This window comes from Anoplopoma fimbria, chromosome 12 (genome assembly GCF_027596085.1).
Source record: "Anoplopoma fimbria isolate UVic2021 breed Golden Eagle Sablefish chromosome 12, Afim_UVic_2022, whole genome shotgun sequence".
Taxonomy (NCBI): Eukaryota; Metazoa; Chordata; class Actinopteri; order Perciformes; family Anoplopomatidae; genus Anoplopoma; species Anoplopoma fimbria.
This window is the reverse complement of record NC_072460.1, coordinates 12,128,027-12,151,938: the sequence shown is the minus strand read 5'-3', so window position 1 is coordinate 12,151,938 and position 23,912 is coordinate 12,128,027. Positions and strand designations below refer to the sequence as shown.

At 40.4% G+C, this 23,912-nt stretch overlaps 1 protein-coding gene across 4 annotated transcripts in view; it reads left to right on the top strand.

Moving 5' to 3' along the window:
- cpne5a (copine Va) overlaps nucleotides 1–23,912 on the top strand; it is a 64,069-nt gene that overhangs the window by 3,282 nt on the left and 36,875 nt on the right. The window contains exons 2-7 of one of the 4 annotated variants that reach the window (XM_054608784.1): nucleotides 9,601–9,641; nucleotides 10,451–10,497; nucleotides 15,410–15,513; nucleotides 16,635–16,674; nucleotides 17,788–17,864; nucleotides 18,923–18,945. In XM_054608784.1, the coding sequence (XP_054464759.1) occupies nucleotides 9,601–9,641; nucleotides 10,451–10,497; nucleotides 15,410–15,513; nucleotides 16,635–16,674; nucleotides 17,788–17,864; nucleotides 18,923–18,945 (332 nt within the window). Of the gene's footprint in view, nucleotides 1–9,600; nucleotides 9,642–10,450; nucleotides 10,498–15,409; nucleotides 15,514–16,634; nucleotides 16,714–17,616; nucleotides 17,632–17,787; nucleotides 17,865–18,922; nucleotides 18,946–23,912 lie in introns of all 4 variants that reach the window. The other 3 variants (XM_054608785.1, XM_054608783.1, XM_054608781.1) reach the window with 3 other exon arrangements.

The window sequence follows — 23,912 nt, the reverse complement described above, 5'->3', positions numbered from 1 at the left end:
TTACCATCCAGAGGAGATTGAAGGGAAAACAATAACAGAGTGATTTGATGAAAAGCCCATATTTTGATACTGTATCATTGGGAGTACATGATAAACAACAAGCACAAGGACGCAGCTTGAATTTTTATATCTCTCCAACTTAAAAACACGCCAACAGAGGGCATATTATAGAAATTTATCGGTCCTTTGCAGCGTGTCAAAACACACTGCAGGTATGCTGTTAAAAGTAAAATCAGCTGACAAAGCCACCCTCCCTTCCACTGCGCTCAGCCTCCCACCTGACAGCTTGAACGGTGAACTTTATCAGCCTCCGTTGCCCATTTCATCAGGATGAAGACAAAGTACCTTGTCCATCTCCTCCTGTTCTCTGCTGTTGCTTCGTCGCCCGCTTTATATTACATTACATTACATTTAGCAGACGCTTTTATCCAAAGCGACTTACAATCAGTAGTATATTGCATATCATTCACCCATTCACACACTGATGACAGGCTACCATGCAAGGTGCCACCATCAGACTCTAACTAACATTCATGCAACATCCAGTCCATGATGGCAAGCCTTCGGGAGCAACTTGGGGTTAAGTGTCTTGCCCAAGGACACATCGACTGCTGGATATTGAACCACCGATCCTCTGAATGGAGAACTACCTTGCTCTCCACTACGCCACAGCCGCCCATTCTTTAACCATAAATTTGCTGTGATAGATTGGTTAGAGTAGCACTGCATCCAATCAATGCCCTCCGATGCTTGGGGGATCTAACTCAACAGGGCCACTCGGCTCCCGAGGGATTCATTACCTTGTGAAACACATAGGAGGTCACATGACTGTCAGCATCCGTGACAAATGCTTGCAGGATTGGATACCTGGCACAAAAGGCCACAGATGTGGATCCCAGGGGTCAATCTTAAAACATAAGGCATGCTTACTGATCTGAACTCTTCCTGAGGCAATCAGCAACAGAGTGGGGAAGCCTAATGAAATCATCAGGGCAATTAGGATGTGTGGCGTTGCTGCTCAATCTGTCAAAAACAATTGCCTGAGCAGAGCAATTGGGATTCAAGCCGTGTAAAAACCTTTTTTTATTTAAATGCTTTGTTATCCGCTGTTGTTCTTGTGTTAAATGCTGTCGTATCTCTTGATCTAATTCAGTCTTGGTTACCCATTCAATGAAACCATGTGACCTGGTTTTTTTGTGGTTGAAACATCCTCTTTTTTTTCTCTGGCAGAAAGCAAGTTTGAATTGAACTAGTTTGCATTGTGCAAGAGCATCAAATATTAATAAAAGATCTCAGAGTAAGAGAGAAATTTCAATTTGCACTGTTTTCACTGTGCAGCTCTTTTCATATCGTGTTCTGGGTTAAGACTGACCTGGGGCGAGTTCGTAGCTTTTATCTTGCAGGATGGCTTGTGTGTGTGTGTGTGTGTGTGCGGTGTGCAAGTGATGTGTCACATCTGTTTTGGGGATCGTGGCTGAGCGACACGAGGGGGCCAAGAGGAGGTAGAGTTTTTTTCTTTCATTCCAATTTGGGGATGTTAAGATTGCAGCAGGCGAGTCTCACAGGTCGATGAAGCGGATGATTATGCATGAACCCCTGACACAGTGAAAATGAGTTTGGATCGCAGACACTTGGCTTGTGGTGGTGTCAGTGTTATTAATATATTCTCATTTGGGATTGATGACAGCAGAGGGGGATCCCATGGATACACAGTTGTGGTGCCATGCCAGTGATGTATAACACTCTGCATGTTGGCTGTGTCATCTGAACGTGTTGATTGGAATGACAGGAAAAGTCGAGAGGGTGGTGCAGCAGTAAGAAATCAAAGCAGTCCCTCTTGGCTCAGAAGTATCAAGCTGCTTTTGTCACTATTTTCAGACAACCTTAAGGGTCAGCAGAGTATGTCAGTGGATTTCTGTATCAAGGGGTATTTGACCTAACATCACAGCTTGTCAGGGAAATGTGCGAGCTGGTGGCAGATTTTACAAAGTGCCACAGGTTTCTCTGTGAAGATTTCACCACATTGTATTGCATATGTTGGAGGTCTCTCTCTCATTGACAGACTTAGCCGCAGGCCTAAACAAGTTTCTCATTGTCAGGGTTATTGTCATTTCTAAACTTATCTAAGAGAGTAATTTTCTGCTGGATACATTTAAGCCAATGCTGTTATTCTTTAGCCAAAGGGGACATTTGTGGCTGTGTCGGGGAGAATATGTGTGAGTGCTTTTGCCACAGAGCTGTGTATGTGGCTGTAAATGTACAAATACAATTAATTTTCACTGTAGGGAAATGGATTATCAGTGAAATTGTATGAATTTTGCAAGATACACTTAACCACAAGCTACAAAACTATTAAATGATAATAGCTTTCTGTAGAAGCTGACAGTTAGTCTAATTTCATAAAGTGTGTTCAGCTTTGAGAAGACAAGAAGAAGACCTTCTATGTATGTAGATATAAACGCTTCATTCTAAAGTAACGAGAACACAAACCATTTTTATTTCCAGGTGATAATACACTAAAGAAAGCACGTTTATTAATATTATGTTAATTTCTGGCAATAGATCCTCCTAAATGCTACACACTGCCCCTTTTAAATATTACATTGGTGACAGCAACCCGTTTCGGCTGATAGCCTTTGTCATTGATTGACAGGATATCAATGAACACTCTGTGAAAACCTATAAATACAGGCAGAAACAAGCTATGTCTGAAATTGTTCCCTATTTACTATTGTGCACTATATTGTATTTACCCTAAGCCCTTTTACTTGAATGTCTGAAATCTGAGTTGTAGATACATCTGCTAGTGTCCTTAAGAAAATCCTCAATGGAATGAAAAAAGTAGTGTCCATACATGTACATTACTTTCTGCTAACCATCACACAATGCAGTGCTCTGCATTGTACAGATGCATAAAGAACCATTGTGCAACTCTAGAGCAAATTATTGAGTGGCGGTTATATAAGGAGTAACAAATGAGTGACCAACAGCGTGATTTTGGACCCAACCACAGACTCTAAGTTATTCATAAATGCTACAAACATTCCACCAATCAGTGACTTCAGTGTTACCATTGCGATGATGAGTGTTTTGAGGCTTCACAGTTACCTTTACCAGAGGAGAGAAATGTTGTAAAAGAGAGATCGTTTTTTGAACAGCTGTGACTTCTCTCTCAAAGCCCCTGAGAACTTGACTTCAAAGCTGAAGTATTTCAGTTTGACACTGATATTCAAAAGAGAACAAGCACAGTTAATCAAAGTAAAAAACACAACTTAAATTTAATTAAAAGTGACGGTAACAACTGTCATCAGATTGAAGATTTGAATGTTATCTCTTTGCTGTTTGGCTCATTTCAAGCTGTAACATTTTTATAGGCCTTATAGTAGGGATTTCCTGTCAGATCTGTTATATCCTAGTTCCAGACCATTGAATAAATAGGTCATTATGGTTTGACACCATTTTACCTGCTGCTTAGTGCTTCCACCTATAAAGGCTCCTCATGAGTCCACCTCCAGATAGACATCTGCATTTATCCGTTTCCACCCTATATGCTATACGCTTGCAGCTATCTCCTCCCTCACTAACATCAATTAGTGTTATACTCTGAGAAAGTTTCTTTGCAAGCTTTATTATCATGAACATGTTGACCCTGCTCTCTCCACTCCACACTTGACTGAATCCAAGCAGAGCTTACTTTCTCTATATCTCACTTTAATGATCGGTTAGTCATTTCAAAGTCAAAATATGTATGAGCTTAGAAATACTTTACGTGCATTATTGGGGTTCCTAATGTAGAATTTAATGTGATTTAAGTCGACAGTTTGCGAAGTACATGGTTAGTGTGTGCCTGCAAAGATATTTGCAGCTTAGGTTTTCTAACAGTAGAATAAATGCAAAGTTCTCTGCCTGGGTTATTACAGCCACATAGTATCAGTGTATGCATCTCCCTAAGCTCCTTACAAAAAAAATTCCTTTCTCTGCACAAATCCCGAGCTGTCACACTGTGCAATTAGCGGTGATATTATTCCCATGTCAGACATTAGACACACACCAAAAGCCACTCTGAAACAAGGAATCACGGCGTACGTGATTTCTCATCTATTATACTAGCAGCTTTATGACGGAGATTTTGTCACTGCCTGTGATACGGCCGCCCAGGGAGTGCTCTGCTGCAGGTATTTCGTATATTCAACCTGGAGAGTTCCCAGGTTGAACAGAAACTGAATAATTAAACAGATGGAGGAGGGGAAGACACCTGGTGCCATCACAGTGAAGGTCAGCAGATGGGTCTGTCACTAATAAAGGGATCAGATTGAATGAAATGGAGGGGAGTTTTTGAGATCCAGACAAACGCAACATTACTGTGTATCATCATCCGTCACTATTCCGGGGTTTTAGTTATGCAATGCAGGCAGATCTCATTTCCAATAATCAAATGCAGGAGAGCATTAGATTTTATCAGTTATTGTTTTAATTTGTTAGATTGAGTTTCAGCAGTAGTGCTCCTTGACACGTGTATCTGATGGTCTGTCCTGCATAATATATTGTAGATATTTCTTTTTTAAGAATCACAAAAACACCCTCAAGGAAAACTGAGTATTTCAGTCTCACTAATGGGATTCCTCCAGTTTGTAAAGGGTCAGCTGACCTCTGCTGCAGCATATATTTCACTTGTTTGGTTTCCTGACAATTTCACCCCTGAGAGGCTGCTTAAGGCCATATTAGACAAAAGTTAAACCCGCTGGTGTATGAGTGGAATGAAAATGTGTGTCCTCAGTCCCGCCTGGACTACTGCAACTCACTAGTTGCCGGAGCCCCGGCATCGGCCATCAGACCTCTGGAGCTTGTCCAGAAAGCTGCAACACGTCTGGTGTTCAATCGCCCCAAGTTCTCCCACACAACTTCCCTTCTCCGTTCTCTACACTGGCTCCCTGTAAGAGCTTGCATCCAGTTTAAGACTCTGGTGCTAGCCTACAGGGCAGTGAAAGGAACAGCTCCTTCCTATCTCCAGGCCATGGTCAAGCCCTACACCCCCACCTGACCACTTCGCTCTGCTGCCTCGGGGCGACTGGTTGCCCCGTCGCTCAGAGGTCCCTGCGGCCGATCCACCCGGTCACAGCTTTTTTCTGTCCTGGCCCCTCAGTGGTGGAATGAACTCCCCACTGACGTCAGGACAGCAGAGTCGCTACCCATCTTTCGGCGCAGGCTGAAAACTCACCTTTTCAAGAAGTACTACCCTGAGCCTTCCTCGTAGCACTTATTGCATTCGTATTCGTTTACTGCACTTATCCTATTCGTATTAGTTTGTAGCACTTATTGTATTCGTATTAGTCTGTTGCAATTATTGTTTTCGTAGTAATTTGCTTCTGCACTATACTTTTGCTCTGGTTTATGCTTTAAGATGCTTGTTTAAGAAAGGAGATGCACTTATGACTTCTGGTGACTAGTAGTTCTCTTGAATACCTATGTTGAATACACTTCCTGTAAGTCGCTTTGGATAAAAGCGTCTGCTAACATGACTGTAATGTAATGTAATGTAATGTAAAAAAAGAGAGGGCCACAGGGCAGTGGTGAAAGTGAAGTGACAGCGTAGACTTGAAAATGCAAACCGTCCTTCACTTTCTCCTCCAAGCAATCTCCCATTGTGTCTAATGTAATAAAGAGACTTTCCTTCCTCTAACCTAGTCAGAGACTTGACTTTCAACCTTGTATTTGTTATTTCCCTTTTAAGTCACAATGAGGCAGCAGTGCATACCAGAATTGGCCAGCCGGATTCAAGGTAATTTAAGAACACTTTCCACTGAATTAGATGCTATTTCGCCAAGGTGCCAATTATGATTTCGACAACTCTAAGAAAGTGGAGGAGATTTAAGGTACTGCTGACAATAAGGCATAGCGGGGGCAGGAATTAATTCTCACATTTCTCACTTTAATAATCGGCCACATGGACCAAGGAGCTGCTAAAATATCTCCAGGGAACTGACCGAGCAGGAGCGTGTTCTCCTATTACATTCTTCTAAATTTGAGTTCAGCAGCCAGCCACGTTTTAGAGGTCAAATCTCCTTTACTATTTGCCTCAAGTGGAAACGTTTTTCAATATTTAACATTTATTAACATTTATACAGCCTGAGAGAGTTGCAGATTTGGAGTTCATGCATTGGCTGGGTGATTCTAGTTCATCATTCGCAGATTTTCCTGGTACTGCCTTATTAATTAAAATGTGCATTACCGATATCTGCAAGCTTTATTCACTGATGAATAAACAAATTACTTTGTTAAGGATGATTAGACGGAGAAAGAAAGCTATTTCAATTATATATTTCTTTTTTCAAGTGAAATTCAATTTAATTTCTTGTTGTTTTGTTTGTTCCACAGCTAATAATGCACTCCAGTTTCTTGCTTCACATGTGATAAAATATTAAATGCTCCAGTGACTCAAGGAGATTATTTAACTTTTTTTTGCACAGTTTTAATGAAGATGCTGAGATCAAGAGGAATAGGAAGTGATGTTTGCCATTTTCATTCACATGTTTCAAATGAGATAGTCATAGTGATCACAAAAGTGCTACAGTATGAAAGAAGGCTGATAGATGAAAAAGTAGCTGGATCTAATTACTTTTGTCCTACTTTCAATGAACTTTATCTCCAACAAACTTGTTCTACATCAGCTTTCGGGATAATGATCTTCTCTTATCCCGCTGAGATTCGCAGTGAGAAGGAGTTAACTTATGAAATAGGCAGTGAAAGCACACTGATTATCTGTTAATACCCATTCTGCGGCACCACTGTATGTTCTCCGGCCATGTGAACATTAAGATGGTGGTTTAATTTTCGTCGGTGTGCAAATCTGTATACTAATATTTACTTCTTGTAATAAAAATGTTCTGCAAGACAAAAGTGAGATTCAGCAATGCAAATAAAGGCGTAAATGTGAAAAAAGGATGTCATGTTTTTCATGTGGCACATTCTCTTCTGCACTGAGAGACAGGATGAGGTGATGGACAAGCTAATTGTCGGAGGGTAATGGATGCCAGACGGTTACAGGTGGATACAAAGAGGCAGTTAGTCATGGATGGCTTTGTTATCACCAATGATAATTACACTGACAATGTTCCAACTGTAGTCAGGTCAGCCCAAGGCTAATACCTGAACAAGCTGCATCTGTTATCTCCCCACGTATCCCTGTGACAGACGAGTTTGTGTCCAGGAATACATGGAATTATGCGCACATGAATTATTCCCCCTTGCTTGCATTCAGTCCTGAAATCCTGCCTTCCCCTAAAGGGATGAGCATTGTTCTGAGCTACATGCAAGTTATTTATTGAAGCTGCACAAAATCAGGAAGCAGAAACAAGACATATTCATAGGCTTTTGCATTATACTTTTATGCTAATGAGAACTTTGAAACCATCTGGAAAATGGCCCTCATTTAAAATGTTGCATTAAGTGATCGATGCTCAGGCACATTTGCAGAGGTCTTATGTTTTAAAGGTAATATCTGCTTTCTTAGCTCTTTTACAGTGACAGAAGGACATACTAAAGCGAATGACTCGAGTTGTCTGGAAAACTTCCATGTCTCCCAAAGAAACACACACAGAATCTAGGCTGGAACAGGCTAAAAATAAAGAATGAATGAATATTATTAATGCTGATTGCGGCTCTTATATTGAATGAGTCTGTCAGCCAATCAGAGCGTCTGGCTGCTTGAAAAGGTGTTGGACGATGATCAGCGTCAGGGAACGGTATAGCTCCTCCACGGCGAGCAAGGCTGTGTTTTATTTTAGGGTTTAGAGGTTTTAGAGTGTGTTGTAGGTATCCTGTCATTACTAGCAGCCAGTTTTCTTTGATTGTGGTTCAAACTGAAGGAGACTGAATGGGAACAGGTTTGAATGAGTGTGACTGCTGAATCCAACTGATACTCACAACATTATGAACACATGGGACACTCTTTTTTTGCATTACGCTCCCATGAAAGCTACATGAGTTTTGAATCTAACATTGCTCATGGATGCATGCAGATGGTCCTGTTTGATGTATTGATCCATGTTGCTGTTAATGGTGAAATAAATCCTCATATGTACTCTGTGCTGTGGCTTGTTGCCTTACTGCCCTGAGGCCAGAGTCACCAGGCCAAGGATAGCTAGACTCCTCATCTTCACTCTGCAGTACTACTGAGCCTTGATAGAGCTGATTACCTCACACTTTACTCTGTGTTGTCATGGATATATAAAGAGAACTCCCAGATAGCCCACTATTTATTCTGATAGAAGTTGCTCATCTGGTGGTGTGCCAGAAAGGTTTCTTGACCCGTATCACATATGCATAAGGAGTTAGTGCTTCGACTAACAATTATTTTTGTTAGCAATTAATCTGCAAACTATGTGGATCTCTGGATTAATTTTTTGTCAGTAAAATTAGCCAATAGTGACTTCTTCATTTTATTAGTTTTGTCTGACCAACAGTCCAAAACACAGATACATCAGTTTACCATCCAAATAGGCAAAGAAAAGCAGAATATCCTCACAAATGAGAAGATTCAAAAACAAAACGTTTACCATTGTTGCTTGAAAAATTACTTAAATTATTAGTTAATTATCAAGTATTTGCTGATTTAAAAAAAAAAATTGTTGATCAGTTAATCAACTAATCGTTACAGCTCTAATTCCTTCTCTGGTCAAGCAGGGTGGACAAACACAATTTACTGATTTGAATGTTGGATTTTTCTTTTACATAATGGCTTAAATTTACAGAGATTAATTTCTGAATGCGCTTCATTTTCTTTATTGTATTTCTGTTGTTCCTGTGACTTCTACGATAAAATGGCTGCTTAGCCTGGTGTTGTTCCTGGATTAAATGTTGTCAAACTTTTGCTGTACAACATACAGAGGCCGTCCATATGGCATATAAAAACAAGATAGGAACCAACGTTACTAAATCACCATTCAAATAATGAGTACAACCATGGATCCTATTAGGTTGCAGCAGCAAGTGTGAGGTTTTGTCACTTCTGTTCTGTTCATCGATGCCATATATCTGTTGATTATTTACCTTCACAAATAAGATTGTTGAGTGTTTTCAGTATTGTTCATGAAATTTGGTAGAAAATAATGTCATAAGCTAAAGAGCAAGGCCACATTTTTTTATAATTTCAAAAATGTTTCACTTTGAGATGGCAGTTAACATTTTTAGCTGTTCTGTCTTGAAATACTACGCTTAAAAAATCTAGCACATGCATGCCATGATTGTCCATTTTATCCTTTCAGAATAAATGTAAAGGATTGTGCAGGCTTGACAAAGGTATGCACACACTCTGAATGCTTTGTAGTGGCAAACTCTTTTCACTGGTACATGTGTCCTTTTACTGAGCTTTAATGTGCTTATTGCACTGCTCACGTTTAAAATTGAAATTCAAGGACAGTATGGTTTATGTGAAGTAAAGTGTGGTTATGAATTACCATGCAATTATTTTGTAGCTCTTTGCAATTGGGATTTCCCCCCAACGTTTACACAGCAGTCCTAAAATTCAGTGAAATGAATAAAACCAATTTAAACACATGCCACACCCCAATTTTAATGTGTGACTGTTTCCTTCTTTTACAGGGATCTCTTGGACCGAGACACTTTCTCCAAATCCGACCCATGTAAGTTCTCAACTTTTAACAATGCTAATTTCAGTTTAGCTTTTTCTTGTTCAGAAAACGGTTCAATGACACCTCCTCTCCTTTTGCAGAGCTATACTTTTTACTTTTGCTGAGTTTAACATTGATTCAGTTTACTCTGCTATTTCAAAGTGTTCCTTCAATAACTGCATATCATTTGCACAGTAATGTGACAGCCTTTCTTCACTGAAAGTACCTTAATGCATTCAGGGTATAAAAGTCAGCCTTTGAATACAAATGGGTATCTTTTGTTGAGACACATGGGGAACCGCCATAAAGGCATTTTCTTTGATACTCCTGCAGGGATATGGATGAGACATTTATCATAATAGGGAGGAGGTTCAAGCCCTGTGTAAATAAGCTACCGGGAAAATATCACACTGGCCCTGTTTTGTATTTGCCTGAAGATGAACCCTGGGATATATGACAGGTCACGTTGTGTTCACCAGCCTCAGCCTCATTTGAAGTCGCAAAATCAAACACGAGTCAGGAGAATCCTACCGTTAAGAAATTGTATTTTGATTGCATGGCTTAAATTGTGCTCCAGGAGCCTTAAATCTTGCTTTATAGCTTTGTTCTTTGCATGTGGTCATTATACCTAGAATGTCATTCAACGCAGTATCATCAAGCTTGGCACTTAATTATGCTGTCAGGGCATGGCAGGATAATTAGTGATGAATGTGAGCAAAGAATGAACAAACCAAACACTATTTGAAGAAGCAGGATGCTTGATTGAGATTGAGATTGTGCTGTGACAATGAATCCCTCTGCTCTCTCTCCTCTCTCCTCAGTGGTGGTGTTGTACACGCAGGGCGTCGAGTGCAAACAGTGGAGAGAGGTAAGATATCACAGCCCTCCCTCCCTCTGTCAAGACAGCTCAGTCTGCCTGTCTCCTCTCCATGACAGCCCACTCTCTGTTTACACCCCACCCTCCCCACCCTCCCCTCTTATCCCTCAAGGTAAATGCTGTGAGTGCCAATCATTTGCAATTGATTGACCCTGCGATTATCCGTGCGCTGGTCAGAACTGTGTTAGCCGTGACTGATTTGCTGATTAAGGTGGCAGCTATTTGTATCAATAAAGATTTGCCTCTGCATCAGAGTCTCCGCTGGCTGTTGGCCTCTAGGCCTTAATAAAACCAGAGAGGCAGATTAGGTAGAGGAGGGCAGAGATTGCGGCAAAACAGAGGATCCCTTTGGGAATATTTATCCCTGTAATCTCAATGGATGACATACAGAGAAACGACAACTTTCTGTAAAATACATCTCAAAGGGGAATAGTTTTTAGTTCCAGATTCTTTTTGCAGTCTGATATTCTTTGATCTACAGCACCCAGCCATTCTCTGTGAACATGAATCACTATTTTTCAAAAGCTAAAAGCCCTCCAAGTAAGAATGTATACAGCTCAATCGATACTGTATATATACGCTGCCTAACAGGAAGACAGATACATTGGGAAAGCAATATTTTTCTTCTTCTTTCACAATCTGTCTCTATAGGAGTGCTATGTTTATTGATGCCACAGAGACCTTGGTGTCATGCTGGTGCACAGTGGTGTAACACTCAGATTTAAGAGTGGGAAACGTCGTAGCGTCCAGGCCTCCAAGATTCAAAGGTTTCAGTTAAAAATATGTGTTTTGGTGTTCGTGGGCTCTTAAAAAGGGAGGAAGGTTTAAATCAGCTTTCAGTGGTACAGAGCAGGTTTAGTTCATGAATTTCAACATGAGAGACACTTAATCTCACATGGCCACACACACACACACACACACACACACACACACACACACACACACACACACACACACACACACACACACACACACACACACACACACACACACACACATATTTATATATTATTTTACTTGTGCCCATTCACCACAAACTTAATCTGATTTGAGTAGTTAAAAAAAAATGCAGATTGTTAGTTGTTATGCTGGCTGGGTCCATAAAGTGTGGCACACTCACTAGTTAGAGAGCTCCGCTTTGGTGAATTACGAATACAAATCTGTAAGCAAGTAAATCAATGAATCCTTAATTTCTTTTCAAGCAGCAAGGCAACAGATTGTGCACAAAAGAAGCTCGTTTGGTTGTTACTTCAAAGCCTCACCTCAGTGAGACTGCGATTTGCCACAAGTTTTTTTATACAGAATGTTTTGTGAGAGCTAGCCGGCTACAACGGTCACAGCTCTTTGCCGTGGCAATGGTACACATTAAAATGGCCACCACTCTGACCATCCTCCAATGTTGATTTGAATTGATATGTCCGTTCTACTCTCTTTTAACCCAAACTTTCAGAAATCTTAAGCCAAAAAGCAAGTCTAAAAGGAATAGTTTGACATTTTGGGAAATACGCTTATCTGCTTTCTTGCTGAGAGTTAGATGAGAAGATCAAAACCTTTCTCATGTCGGAGGTAACTATAAAGCTAGGGCCAAGATATTATTAGCTTAGCAAAAAAACTTGGCTGAAACAGCTAGCTTTACTGTCCACAGGTGAACATATCGGACCAATCGCACCTCCTAATGTCACTTGGTAATATGTTGTATTTCGTTTCTTTCATCTGTAAAGAAAACTGAAGTTTGAAGTAAAAAAAAGAACACACAGACGCAGAAAGTTTATAACATTTAAACTAAAATCCTGAATAGGTTCACAAGACTTTTCTTGAAAGTTGTTGTTTGAATCTATTTGTGGTCATCTGTATGTCTCCATGTCTCCCTGGTGGTTAGTTGTCTGTGTTGTCTCGTCTCGTGCTTTATGTGTCTGTGCTCGTCATTTCTGCTAACCTGACTGCATAATAAATTTCCCATCAGGGACAATTAACCTGAATGATTGACTGGATGATTGACTGGTTGGATGTTTGATCGATTGCTGAACTGATTTGTTGAATAACTGAATGAGCTGAGTGTTCCATTGCTTTACTTTAATCTCTCAGAGCAAATAATACTTGACTTTGGTTGCTGATTATAATTTTACATTAATCACATATCTTTGCAGAATAGTCAGCTGGCTTTGGCTCACAGTGAATCCAACTTGGTGCTGGTGGCAGCACAGTGAAATTATTTTACTTAAGCCAGAGAGTAGTTTTACTGATTGACATGCAGTGTAAACAGGCATCAAGTGCAGAGTTCAGGCTGGAAGAGCCTCTTATACCTGTCACCACTGGCTACACTACCCGGCCTCCAGCTTACAAACGCTGAGTGGAGCCTAAACGTGTCGCCCTGAAAGAGAGACAGGCTTGTGCTTTCAGTTTAGAGGACAGTTGGCTTTGTGAGCAGCAGAGTCAAGCTGTTCCATATTGATAAAGCTAAGCACCTCTTTTGCCCCTCTGTCATCTAATGCGGTTTTGTTCTCCCAAGAGTAGATTTGGTTGGTCGGAGCACCTTTAACTGCGCCATCAACCGCCTGTAATCCAATTAATCTTCTGTGGAACAAACTAAACCATCGGCTGCGAGTCTTTCGCATTTATCCACCAAGAGAAGAAAAATAAAAGAAATGGATAGAAAGGGTTTTGATTCCAGGAAAATTGCTACATTTTCTCCACTTGAGAACTTTACCCGTACTGACAGATAAGAGGCTTTCTTTCACAACCTGACTCAGAGAAGATCATGCATGCATTTGTTGTGAGCAGGCTGTATTTTACAGTTCTCTGTTTATGAATCTTCAAAACATAAAAAAAGCCAGAGATTACAACTTATCCAGAACTCAGCTGCACTTTGTCTAACCAGGACAAAAAGGTCAGACCATATAACCTACGAAACCTTCAATGGTTAAGTGTTACTTTCAGAATAAGATTCAAATTCCTCCTTTTGGTAAACAAAGAAATATCTGGTCTTGCTCCTCAGAACATCTCAGACATTATATCCTACATGTACCCAGAGTACTTTCAAAGTCCAGTGAGACGACAGTCAGTATTTATGCATCTAAAGAATGGAACGGTTTGCCTGCTGATCTAGGATTTGCTCCAACACAGCACATGTTTGCTGCTTTTTTGTTGTTGTCTTTTTGTGTTTGTGTTTTTTATTGTTTTATTTAAAGCACTGTAAACTGCATTTGTTTGATGTGTGCAATTTAAATATGTTTGAATTTAATTGAATCCGTAGCTGAATAAATAAAACTGTGGCTGCAGCCCATCATTCTGTTACCACATGACTGTAAAGTTTTAATCCTTCTCTCTGACTCCCTCGCCTGTAATTACTCCCAGTTCACGGCAGGTTTTCCTCTTTCTACTGCTTTCACTTAACTGACACAATAAAACCTCCCTAAATTCAAGCAAAGCCTGGCCTTTCCACTTCTAGTCAAACTCTGAGACATTAATCTTTTTTTACCAAGATTAATTTTCTGACATTGCAGCTCACAATTTATCCTGGTTGGGGTTTTTGGAGGGGAAGAAGTGAACGCTGCCAGCGCCCTGATAACCCTGCACCCGTGTTAATTTTTTCGGGGGGGTTGACAGTTATTTTAAATGCTTTGCAACTCTGGCTTTACAGGTCGACTGGGTACTTGCCAAGGTAGGAATAATATGTGGAGTGGGAGATCTTTTTTTATCCTCGGGTGGCTGTTCTTGGTTCTGATGCTTTTCTTCTTCTTCTGTTCCGTTTGGCCTGAGACCAAATTGAATATGCTATTGGCTCCCTCGGCCACATTCAGCTCCTATCATTGAATTAACTGGCTGTTCGCCCGGTGGAGAGTTCTCCTCCTTTGCATCTGCTGGACGGGAGCTCTCACACTTTCTGACAGAGATGAAGAGGATGAGCGAGAAGAGAGCTGCTTCCACACACAGCAGTTAAACTTTCATAAGCTTAGACACACTTTTTATGTTTGATGGCAGGTTACACTTCAGCAAACCCACTCTCAAACTGTCATATGTAACACACAATCCCGCTTGACTGTCTTTGCATTAGCATAGGCTTCCATCCGTTAAAAGTATTCCGCTGCTGTCACGTTACCCTGTGTAACTCCCCTGTTAATTCCCACTTTGAGATTTACCCCCACTGGATGTAATCACAAAGGTGTGAGCCTGTAATCCTGCTGTTTCATCTACTCATTAAGCTCTAACACTGCTATTATTAATTCACTGTGTCGGTTTATGGTTACACTTTCTTTTATTTATGCAGCTCAACATCAGTTCTCTGTCTTTGAATTATTCATTTTGGATACAATTAATGTGCTTGTGCAGGGAGTGCAACACTTTGAGTCTGTTGATTTGTTTATCAGCACATCACCTCATCAGAAGGTCTCGCTCCGTAACGCCGACGGATCTTTTTTCACTGTCTGTGCTGGCAGGTTCCTATTTTCTTCTTAACACCAGGGAACAGGAGATAGGTTTCTATCTTTCCGTCATTTTTGACAGTTCCCCTGTGTAAAGACAAATGTGAAAGTCATTATTTTTCTCTGCCTTTGTCTCGTCACCATTTCCTCAGCCCAGTGTTTTGAGAGCGACAGTGATGTGAATGTGGTATTAATTAAATGAATGTAATTGGACTCCATAAAGTGTTTTCCTCAGGCTTGTGCAACCCCAGCACAATGAAGAGGTGGAGAAGAAGAGCTGACACTGTGGGATCACTGACTTCTTTTAATCAAATCTGAGCTTATCTGAAGCTGTGAATTCACACGGTTGCTGGGGGAAGATAATGGGGGTGGGGTGAGGTAATAGAGCAGTGGATGTGGTTTCTGCATGATGTGCTGTGTCAAAGCTCTGGGCTCACTTCATCCTCTTCTGTCCTTTTTCTATTCTTTCCTTTCTGATCTAGTTTGGGAGAACTGAGGTGATAGACAACACACTAAACCCAGACTTTATCAGGAAGTACATCCTGGACTACTTCTTTGAGGAGAAGCAGAACCTGCGCTTTGACGTGTGAGTTATTCTGTTTGATCCGGTCCTCTGGGGACTCACACGAGGTGGATGTGTGGTAGTGTTTCAGATGTGCCGTCCTCTTCTAACCCAGTCCTCCCAGTTCTTCCTTTTGTTTCGACCACAAGCTTACATCTTCTCCCTCAATCAGTCTCTATCTCCCCCCATCTATCTCTTCATCCCCTCTCCATCTTTCCTGCCTCTCATTTTATTTCTTGACTCCCTTGGCACCAGCTCGGCTCTCCTGAGAAATTATTCATTGGAGCAGTGTCTCAGTAGTCATTTGTTAAAGGGAGATTGGTATAAGGGTGATAAATATTTCATATAAAGTTTTATCCTTAGTCTCACTGCTGCTAAGCAAAGCAAATGTCTGAAACCAAGTCTCATAAAACTTCGAATGACCCATTTCCTCCCCTCTTTCACATATAGCTGCCTTCCTCCTCTTGAAAAGGCCAGGCTAGCGAGAGGGTCAGGGAGGTGTAGTTTCCTTTTGAGATCTCCCAGAAAAGAGTCAGGATCATTTTCTCCACTCTTCCCCTCTCCTCAAGTAGAACAGCTATCCTTCCAAAAACCTGCTCTGTTTTGTTTTTTTCAAGCATGAAGTCCCCAGCGGACCTCGTGATGTATCCAGGATGGAGCTGCATGTCTCTTTGGATTTTTAAACACATAATGAATGAATTTGGCATGCTATCATGATTAGACTCAGGAACAGGAAAGGAGGGAGTGCATCCCCTCTTAATTAGTGTTGCTCATCTACATCTTTCTTTTATCACAGAAGTGGGAGCCAGGGCATACTGAGGTTTAATTACTTTTACATTAAGTTTGACTGGCAAATGCTGGAAACTTTGTCTGCATTGGTAGATTGTTTTAATATGATCCCCCAGGCATAGTATGGAAATTACATTCATAAACTATAGAATTACTTCCTTAATTAACTGTCACATTATTGCTTATGCCTTTCCCCTTTGCTCCATCAATGACCCAGGTGTGCGATTGACAGGCAGAAAATGTCCACTCTGCAGCCACTGTTTTTTTTTTATGAGAGTCTGTAGTAATTTGTAATGTCTCATGATGTTTTGCCCACATCTTTGCCCCTGTGATTTGTGATCTCTTTGTGATTTCAGGTATGATATTGATTCTAAAAGTCCAGATCTGGCAAAGCATGTAAGTGAAGACATTTTTTTGAGGTTCAGGAGTTCTGCTGTATATTTTGGACATTAGTTGGAATTGTTATTGGTGTGTATAACATTAAGGTTTTATGCAAACCAAAGTTTGGGACATCTAAATGCTCAAATATATTTTGGAATAAGGAATGAATTATGCTTCATCTGACAAAATATTGTTGGTTTTATACTTTCCATCTGCTTCAGTATGTAAATGAGGTATTTTATTCCTCCAGTGCTATAACAGTTCTCATTCAGTGTCATTTGCATCTGAAATACCCTCATTACTTTTTTTAAAATGAGAAATGAAGCATTGCATATTATTATTAAAGCTTTTCAACACATTTCTCGTGTGCTCTGTAGTGTTGTTTGCAATCCAGATACACAGCATGTATACATATAAATGTAAATATATTTCAAAACTATATACATTTATATGTATTTAAATTGTCTGAAAAAGACAGCACTTTATTTTAGAACAACATTCAGGTTAGTTTTGTCATTTATGCTGAAAGCTTTGATCAATAAACTCTTACTCATTCGACATAGACCTTTACAGAATATATTTGCAGCACTTGGTTTGCATAGTACAAAAATGTTCAGCAGTCATTTTGCTTCTGTCACTGTGAGGCTTTAATTGTTGTGTTTTTGTGCTGCATGGTCTAGAAACAAACTGCTCTTTGAACAAAACTCTTCCGGCCTTCGTTGCTTCACATCTCTTGTGCTGTCCGCTTTCTCTTTTCTCGACTTCTGTGACTCTGTGACTCTTTACCATCTGCTGTTCAGCTCTTTCACATAACCACCTTTTCCATTCTTTTTTGCACTTGTTTGATGACAGTCTGGTATTTGAGTCGTGTGCCTTCTGTTCCATGATATGCTCTGTTGTGTCACTGCTGCTACCTGGTCTCTTTCTCTTGCTCCTACTTCTTCTTCACCCCGGAAGCCAACCGACGTTAACGTACGTGTCTGCCTCAGATGTCGTAATTCATAACCGTACAATTCTTGTAACGATGCTTAACTCCTCACCGACTCTCCTTGTTACCCCCCGTGATCCACCTGAACACCCCCGTCCTACGTCTCTCTCTATTCCCACTTTATGCTCCCCCCATGGCAGGACTTCCTGGGACAGGTCTACTGTACACTGGGAGAGATCGTGGGCTCACCCGCCAGTCGCCTGGAGAAACCTCTCGGGTGAGTCTTCATTTTACCGTGTTCACTCTCCTATTTTCACAATCGTTTGTGAGAATAGCCACTCAGAGCCAGGTAGAGATTGTTCCTTTACTTATCCTCTTAAGGAGGCAAATATAACTTGTGATTTTGCAAACACAAGTTTTCAGATATTATCAGATATTGAGAACTCAACCTCTCAACCATTTCAAATGTCACATGGATTTCCTACTGGATTCCACACGTTGCAGGAGAGATGAGGCGTTGATGAATATGTCTGCCTTCAAGAGCCATCTGTACCGTACATTATACTGCAAGATTAGACCCGTGTGCTTGGATGAGAACGGGTAATTGAACAGGACCGGGGGCTTCCTCAATGCAATTACTGTCATTAGGGAGGCGATCTAGCACGGAGAGCGGATTGAAGTCAGCGTGAGCCACATGGCACTATCAACTCCTTCAACGTAAATTAGGAAATATGAAACCCTGAAGCCATTAGCACCCACAGACCTGTGCGTGACTCTTTGAGTTATGTGTGTCTATTTGAAAGAGAGAAGGAGAGTTTGACGAGCTACGAAGCTTGTGTTTGTGTGTGAGACTGTGAAGCCTGCATGCTTCTGTGTGAAGTACTGAAAGAGGCGGTGCTGGCCCTTGCAGTGGGGGGCTTGTGTGAATAACGGGGCTTTGGTGTCGACCATGAACTCTGCCAAGGACTGGTGGCTGTGGATTACAGAGCTCTGTGCCCTTCAGTGCTGAATAAGAGGATGAGAAGGATCAAGAGACAGTGTTCACCAGTATGCTGTAAACTAGGATTCACACATCAGAGACAGGCAGAAGGCTCAGGAGCCCGAGGCAGACACGCTGGACGAAAGTATTGATTCTACAGCTTCAGCAGGGCACCTTGATCAACACTATGATTCTTCTACAGCAGGGTGATAGAGATGACATGGTTGTTGTTACAGAATGCATTTTATAAACTGTAGAAATGAGCCCTTATGAAACATTCAGGCGCATTTATATTAACAGTTTCAATAGCTTTTGTATCAGGAAGTACTTGTGGCAGCTAGTAATTAAAGGAAAAGTATAGGTTCCTTTTCAATTTTCTGTTCCTGATAACATTCAGTTAAGGATAAAATTGTATTCAGTTCTGTCATGTTTAAATAGCTAAACAGCATCCAAGGATAATGGAGTTTTCCTCTCTTCCTGTGATAGACGATAGCTCAGAAGTCGTTTAATGGCTATGTGCTCCATTTCCTTGTCATATGTCCTGAAGTGACAGTGCCTCTCCGGACCAGAGCCGAGGAACAGCTCCCCGCAGGGACTGAGGAAATCTGTTAGCCATGCTTAAACAAGCCCTCCCAAGGCACTTTGCATCCAATGACCTGCTTAAGAAGCACATCAGCAGCCCTTTCCCTATTTTCCACACTTCATCTCCCATTTATTCTCCCTCCTTCCATCCACCAACTTCTTTTTTTTTATAGCCTGACCCCCTTTCTACTCGCTGTGCTTTTGATTTATTTTTGTTCCCCCAAACCTCTTCCTCTCTCTCTATCTGCCTTCATTTTGCTCCCTCCTACAATCAGCACACACAAACAAAAGCGTACTACTTTACTTTGGAGGCCATTTTACTTACTTATCCTATAGTAATGTTAACCATAACTGCTACACGCATCCCAAATTCTAACCCAATCATAATTCTAATCTTGACTTTAAAGGCTTAACCCGTCTGTATGTTTTTCTTTTACCTTGATCAAACCTTTGTGCTCAGATAGGTGTTGAGTCCACACTCAGTATCAGAGTGTGAACCCACACTCACAACAGATAGCTTCAACTCTGTCTCCTTTTAAATGCTGTGATACAGTACCCAACACACATTTCCTTTTCCAAGCACATTTTGGAGAAAATTGAATTGCTGGTGTGTCAACATGTCATTTCCAAAGAATGTTTTGTGGACACGTTCAGTATAAACATTTTGCAGGGTCAGTGACCAGATAGCAGATATAACATCACATGTATTGAATAGTAAACCCTTAATCCGAGCGGCATTACTTTGCCTTCAAAATGTATATGCTAATACTATTTAATTGCGAAGGAATGTAAGTTTAAGGAAAATGTTTTTTGGTTGAACATCATATTGACTTCCTTTCACTCTCAGGAGTCTTACCCTAACATTTTCCCCTACATGCTTCAAAGATTTTACTCGAAACTTCACTTAGCTATGATTTTAACGAGCCTTAAAAAGTCAAGACTGAATGTTGGGGTGTATGTGCACAAAATGGTCATCATGTTGCAGGATTCCTTGTACCCATATTGTGATGAATACACACACACACACACACACACACACACACACACACACACACACACACACACACACACACACACACACACACACACACACACACACACACACACACACACACACACACACACACACATTCACACACACTCATACACTCTTTCACTTTCATGTTCGCAGAAACGTGCTCCTCAACCTTGGTTGAATAATTCACTTCAATCATTTCTGAATTTGTATGTGCGGTGCACATGGGAACAATCTTAATTTCCTGCCATTTGCTTCAGAGCAATTTTTTTCTCCGATTTATTTGTCTTGGGGAAAATAACAGGACAGATGAGATGTATGGCTTTACCCTCGTGTCTTTATGAAGACAGAAACGTCTGCCAGTGGAAGGAATGAGAGCTATGAAATGCTGTACTGACACAGTGGTACAGATCATTTCTGTTTATAATGTGGTTTTAATGAGAAGCATGTATCCAAGTTAAGCTGAGGAAATGCAAAGCTAAATGATCGACTGATGCAGGTGAATATCATCTTTTACAGAGAAACAACATTAGCTGCTCTTATGGCAGTGATTATTTGTATAGCCTGTGGGAGAGAATCACACTATGGTTGTATAGGTAACCTGATAATAGAGTTCATTATACAAATGGCAGTAACCTTTTCTGTTGATATGGTAAATTATACTACACACTAGAGCATATGAATGCAGCACAACATTAGCATGTCAAACCCATTAGCCTACTGTAACTGTGCCCTGCTGCTGTGTGCCTGAGGCAGGAAATTAACCATATGTAAAACTGCAATGACTGTCGTGGGTGTGCTGGCTGCACCCATGGAAGGCAATGGAGGAGATGGTTTTGTAGAAATATAGGAAATAACATATAAAAAATAGATTGAGAGCCATAACTCAAGTCAGAGGCTCATCTGAACCACATCCCACCTTCAGGAACCAAACCATCTTTAAAAGGAAAAATGTTGTCTTTCAGTTGTCTCTACAACACTTTATAGTGGCTACTGAATAGAAAGTTCAGGAAATATTTTCACAAATATAATACAGTTAGCATCTTCTAGTGCACGTCAGGTGACTCTTGTAAGAGGTCAGCTACTGTCTGAGGAAATATATAAGACAAAACAATAAGTATTTTACTTATACAGAAAGTCTACACACTGCATTAACTAAAAACGACTTTAATGACTCTTTTTAGAGGAAGTAAAATGTGTGCTATGTTAGAATGTATCCTGGATGTACCATGGCAGTTTGATGTAATATTGATTTTATGCTATATGTTCTGATTTCAGCGTAGGTTAGACTCTAGGTTACTGTATTTTCTTTAAGCCTTTAGCATAAACTGTTGAAATGAGACTTTTTAGCTCCTCAGAGCCAACAACACAGTGGTGCTTTGAAAGCAAACCTTCAAAGTCTAAGGACAAGCAGATCTAGGTATAAATTAGCCCAGATGTGGAACCAAAATAATATATGACAAAAACGATGAAAGTGCAGTTAAAATTTCTTGTGTGTTTTGATAAAGAGATAATTTGATTAAAACATGGCAGATTTGTTAAAGGCAGAGCAAATATTTCATCAAAATCACGGAAGCTTTATTTGATAATCACCTTTTCTTTCACAGCTTAGCTTTGCCCCTGGTGGGGGAATTTACAGCTTAATATGTGCAGTGGTTAATGTGTCACAAAATGCATTAATGTCCAAACTGCTTTTTGATCATAATTAACAATCAACATCAATAAAGCAGCTGGAAGTCTTGAGAGAAACCCAAACAAAAAGTCCATCTCACACTGTTGGTGCAGATCGAAGCTCCAGATGGCTTCTAACCAAAAACAATCAACTCAGAGTTTTCAGGATTAATCTTTGATTGACGCATTGGTCTGTGCACATGTGAAATGATTACTGCTCACACCAGTGCATATGATGAATGATAAACAGAGTGGAGTGATGAATGATAATTATGTTTTTAAAATTAAGCTTGGTTCTTCTTTCATCAGATCAGCCGTGTTTTAATTATCTCTCTACCAAAACAAGTCAATCATAAAAAATCTAAAACTGAAACACAAGTTTGCATAAAATCCAATAAACTATGGAATTTTAGTGTAGATTTGAATTATTTTATCATTCTCCCTCAAGCCCTCATCCTTGTGTTCCCACTGACGACTAGACATAATTCCAACACTATATCTGTGCTCATATATCTCTAAGTATCTTTTTCGCTCCAAAACTAAGTTAAATATTGAATACACCAACAGCAGTTCAATGTAATGCAATCTGACACAACAGCAATGTAATTAATACTATATCTGTGGTTACTATATCTGTGGTTATTCTTTGAACAGTGTTTTCTGGTGTTTGGTTACATTGCATTTTACAAGTTTAGGTTGCACTTGCATTTTATTACATACAGTAGTAAGCTGTACTTTTCTCATCCATGCACTGTAGTTGTCTCACTTTTTTCTCTTCCGTCTCGTGTTTCTACAGCTCATAGTCCATCAGTCGATACATAAAAATTATGGTTTTTTTTTGTAGTCCAACCAATCAGACTTCTTTGGCTAAAAATCCTCACTTTTCTTTCAGTTCTGTCATGAAAAAGTGGAACAATATCATCATTGACTTACAGATAATTATTCTTCCAGGATGTTAGCAGAAACATTTCCCTGAAACTATGAGGTTTATAATTGACCGTCATCTGCGCCTCACCCCATTAGTCACTGTACTCACACCTTTCCATTGGTACATGGCACCTATGCAGTTTACAATGACAATAGTGACAGACTTACACTTGAAAGTTGTTGTAATTTCTTAAAGAAAGGTCCTTGCTGTCGTTTGTGGTTGTCAAGTGGATTGTTCAAACAAACACCAAACTTTCACCCAGGAGACTGCTATTCGTGTCCTTGTGAAACCAAGTCAACGTGACATATTTTACGGTAGTTTTGTTAATTAACTCACATAGCCTACTTAACTAACACCAGTTACATTACAACTGTTGGCTACTTATTATAACCAAAACACGATCTTTTCCCGAACTTAACCAATGAGAGTGTATTGATTTGCTAATGCTATCGAGTTGTTGAGTGCCTTGCGTTTTATTCATTCATTTAAACTGTACTATTAACTATAAGTAGTGTAAATTCATGGTTCGCGTTAAGCTAACGTCTGGACTATTCGTTGGTTGCCTTGCAAAAAAACACTCTGGCAACAATCTGGCAGCACGGTGCGCCTGCCGTTTTCCACCTGCAAAACCCGCTCTGTATGATCAGGCCCTAAAGCTACATTGGAAGTTTATTTTGAAAATACATTATGCATGTAATAAACGGATACTGAAAAGCTGTCCCCGACACATCCAAAACTGACGCCTAGTTACCATTGCTAAGCTGTGATTGGACGTCTCTGCGTGAGGGAGGGGTTTAGCAAGCGGTCAGCTAAAACCTTCTAGCTGAGATACATAAGAGGTTTCTAAGATGCATCTCCACATACTCTAATTCCAAAGTGCAACACCCCACAATTATCAGAATTGATAATCAAACTTAACATAAAAGGGTCAGATACATTTTTACAATGTCATACTCACAGATGTCAAACTTCTGTGTCAAGTAGCAGAGATGTATGACTCTTTCAGAGAAAACTGAGGCAGAGGGCATCACTTGTCATATCTCGACTTCAGAGACTCACAGTGCTTTTAGAGTTGATGGTTAATGTAGTTGGCTGACTGATTCGGGGCTACTCAGCGGCAATTCCTCCGAGATGAAAAAAGCAACTCTGC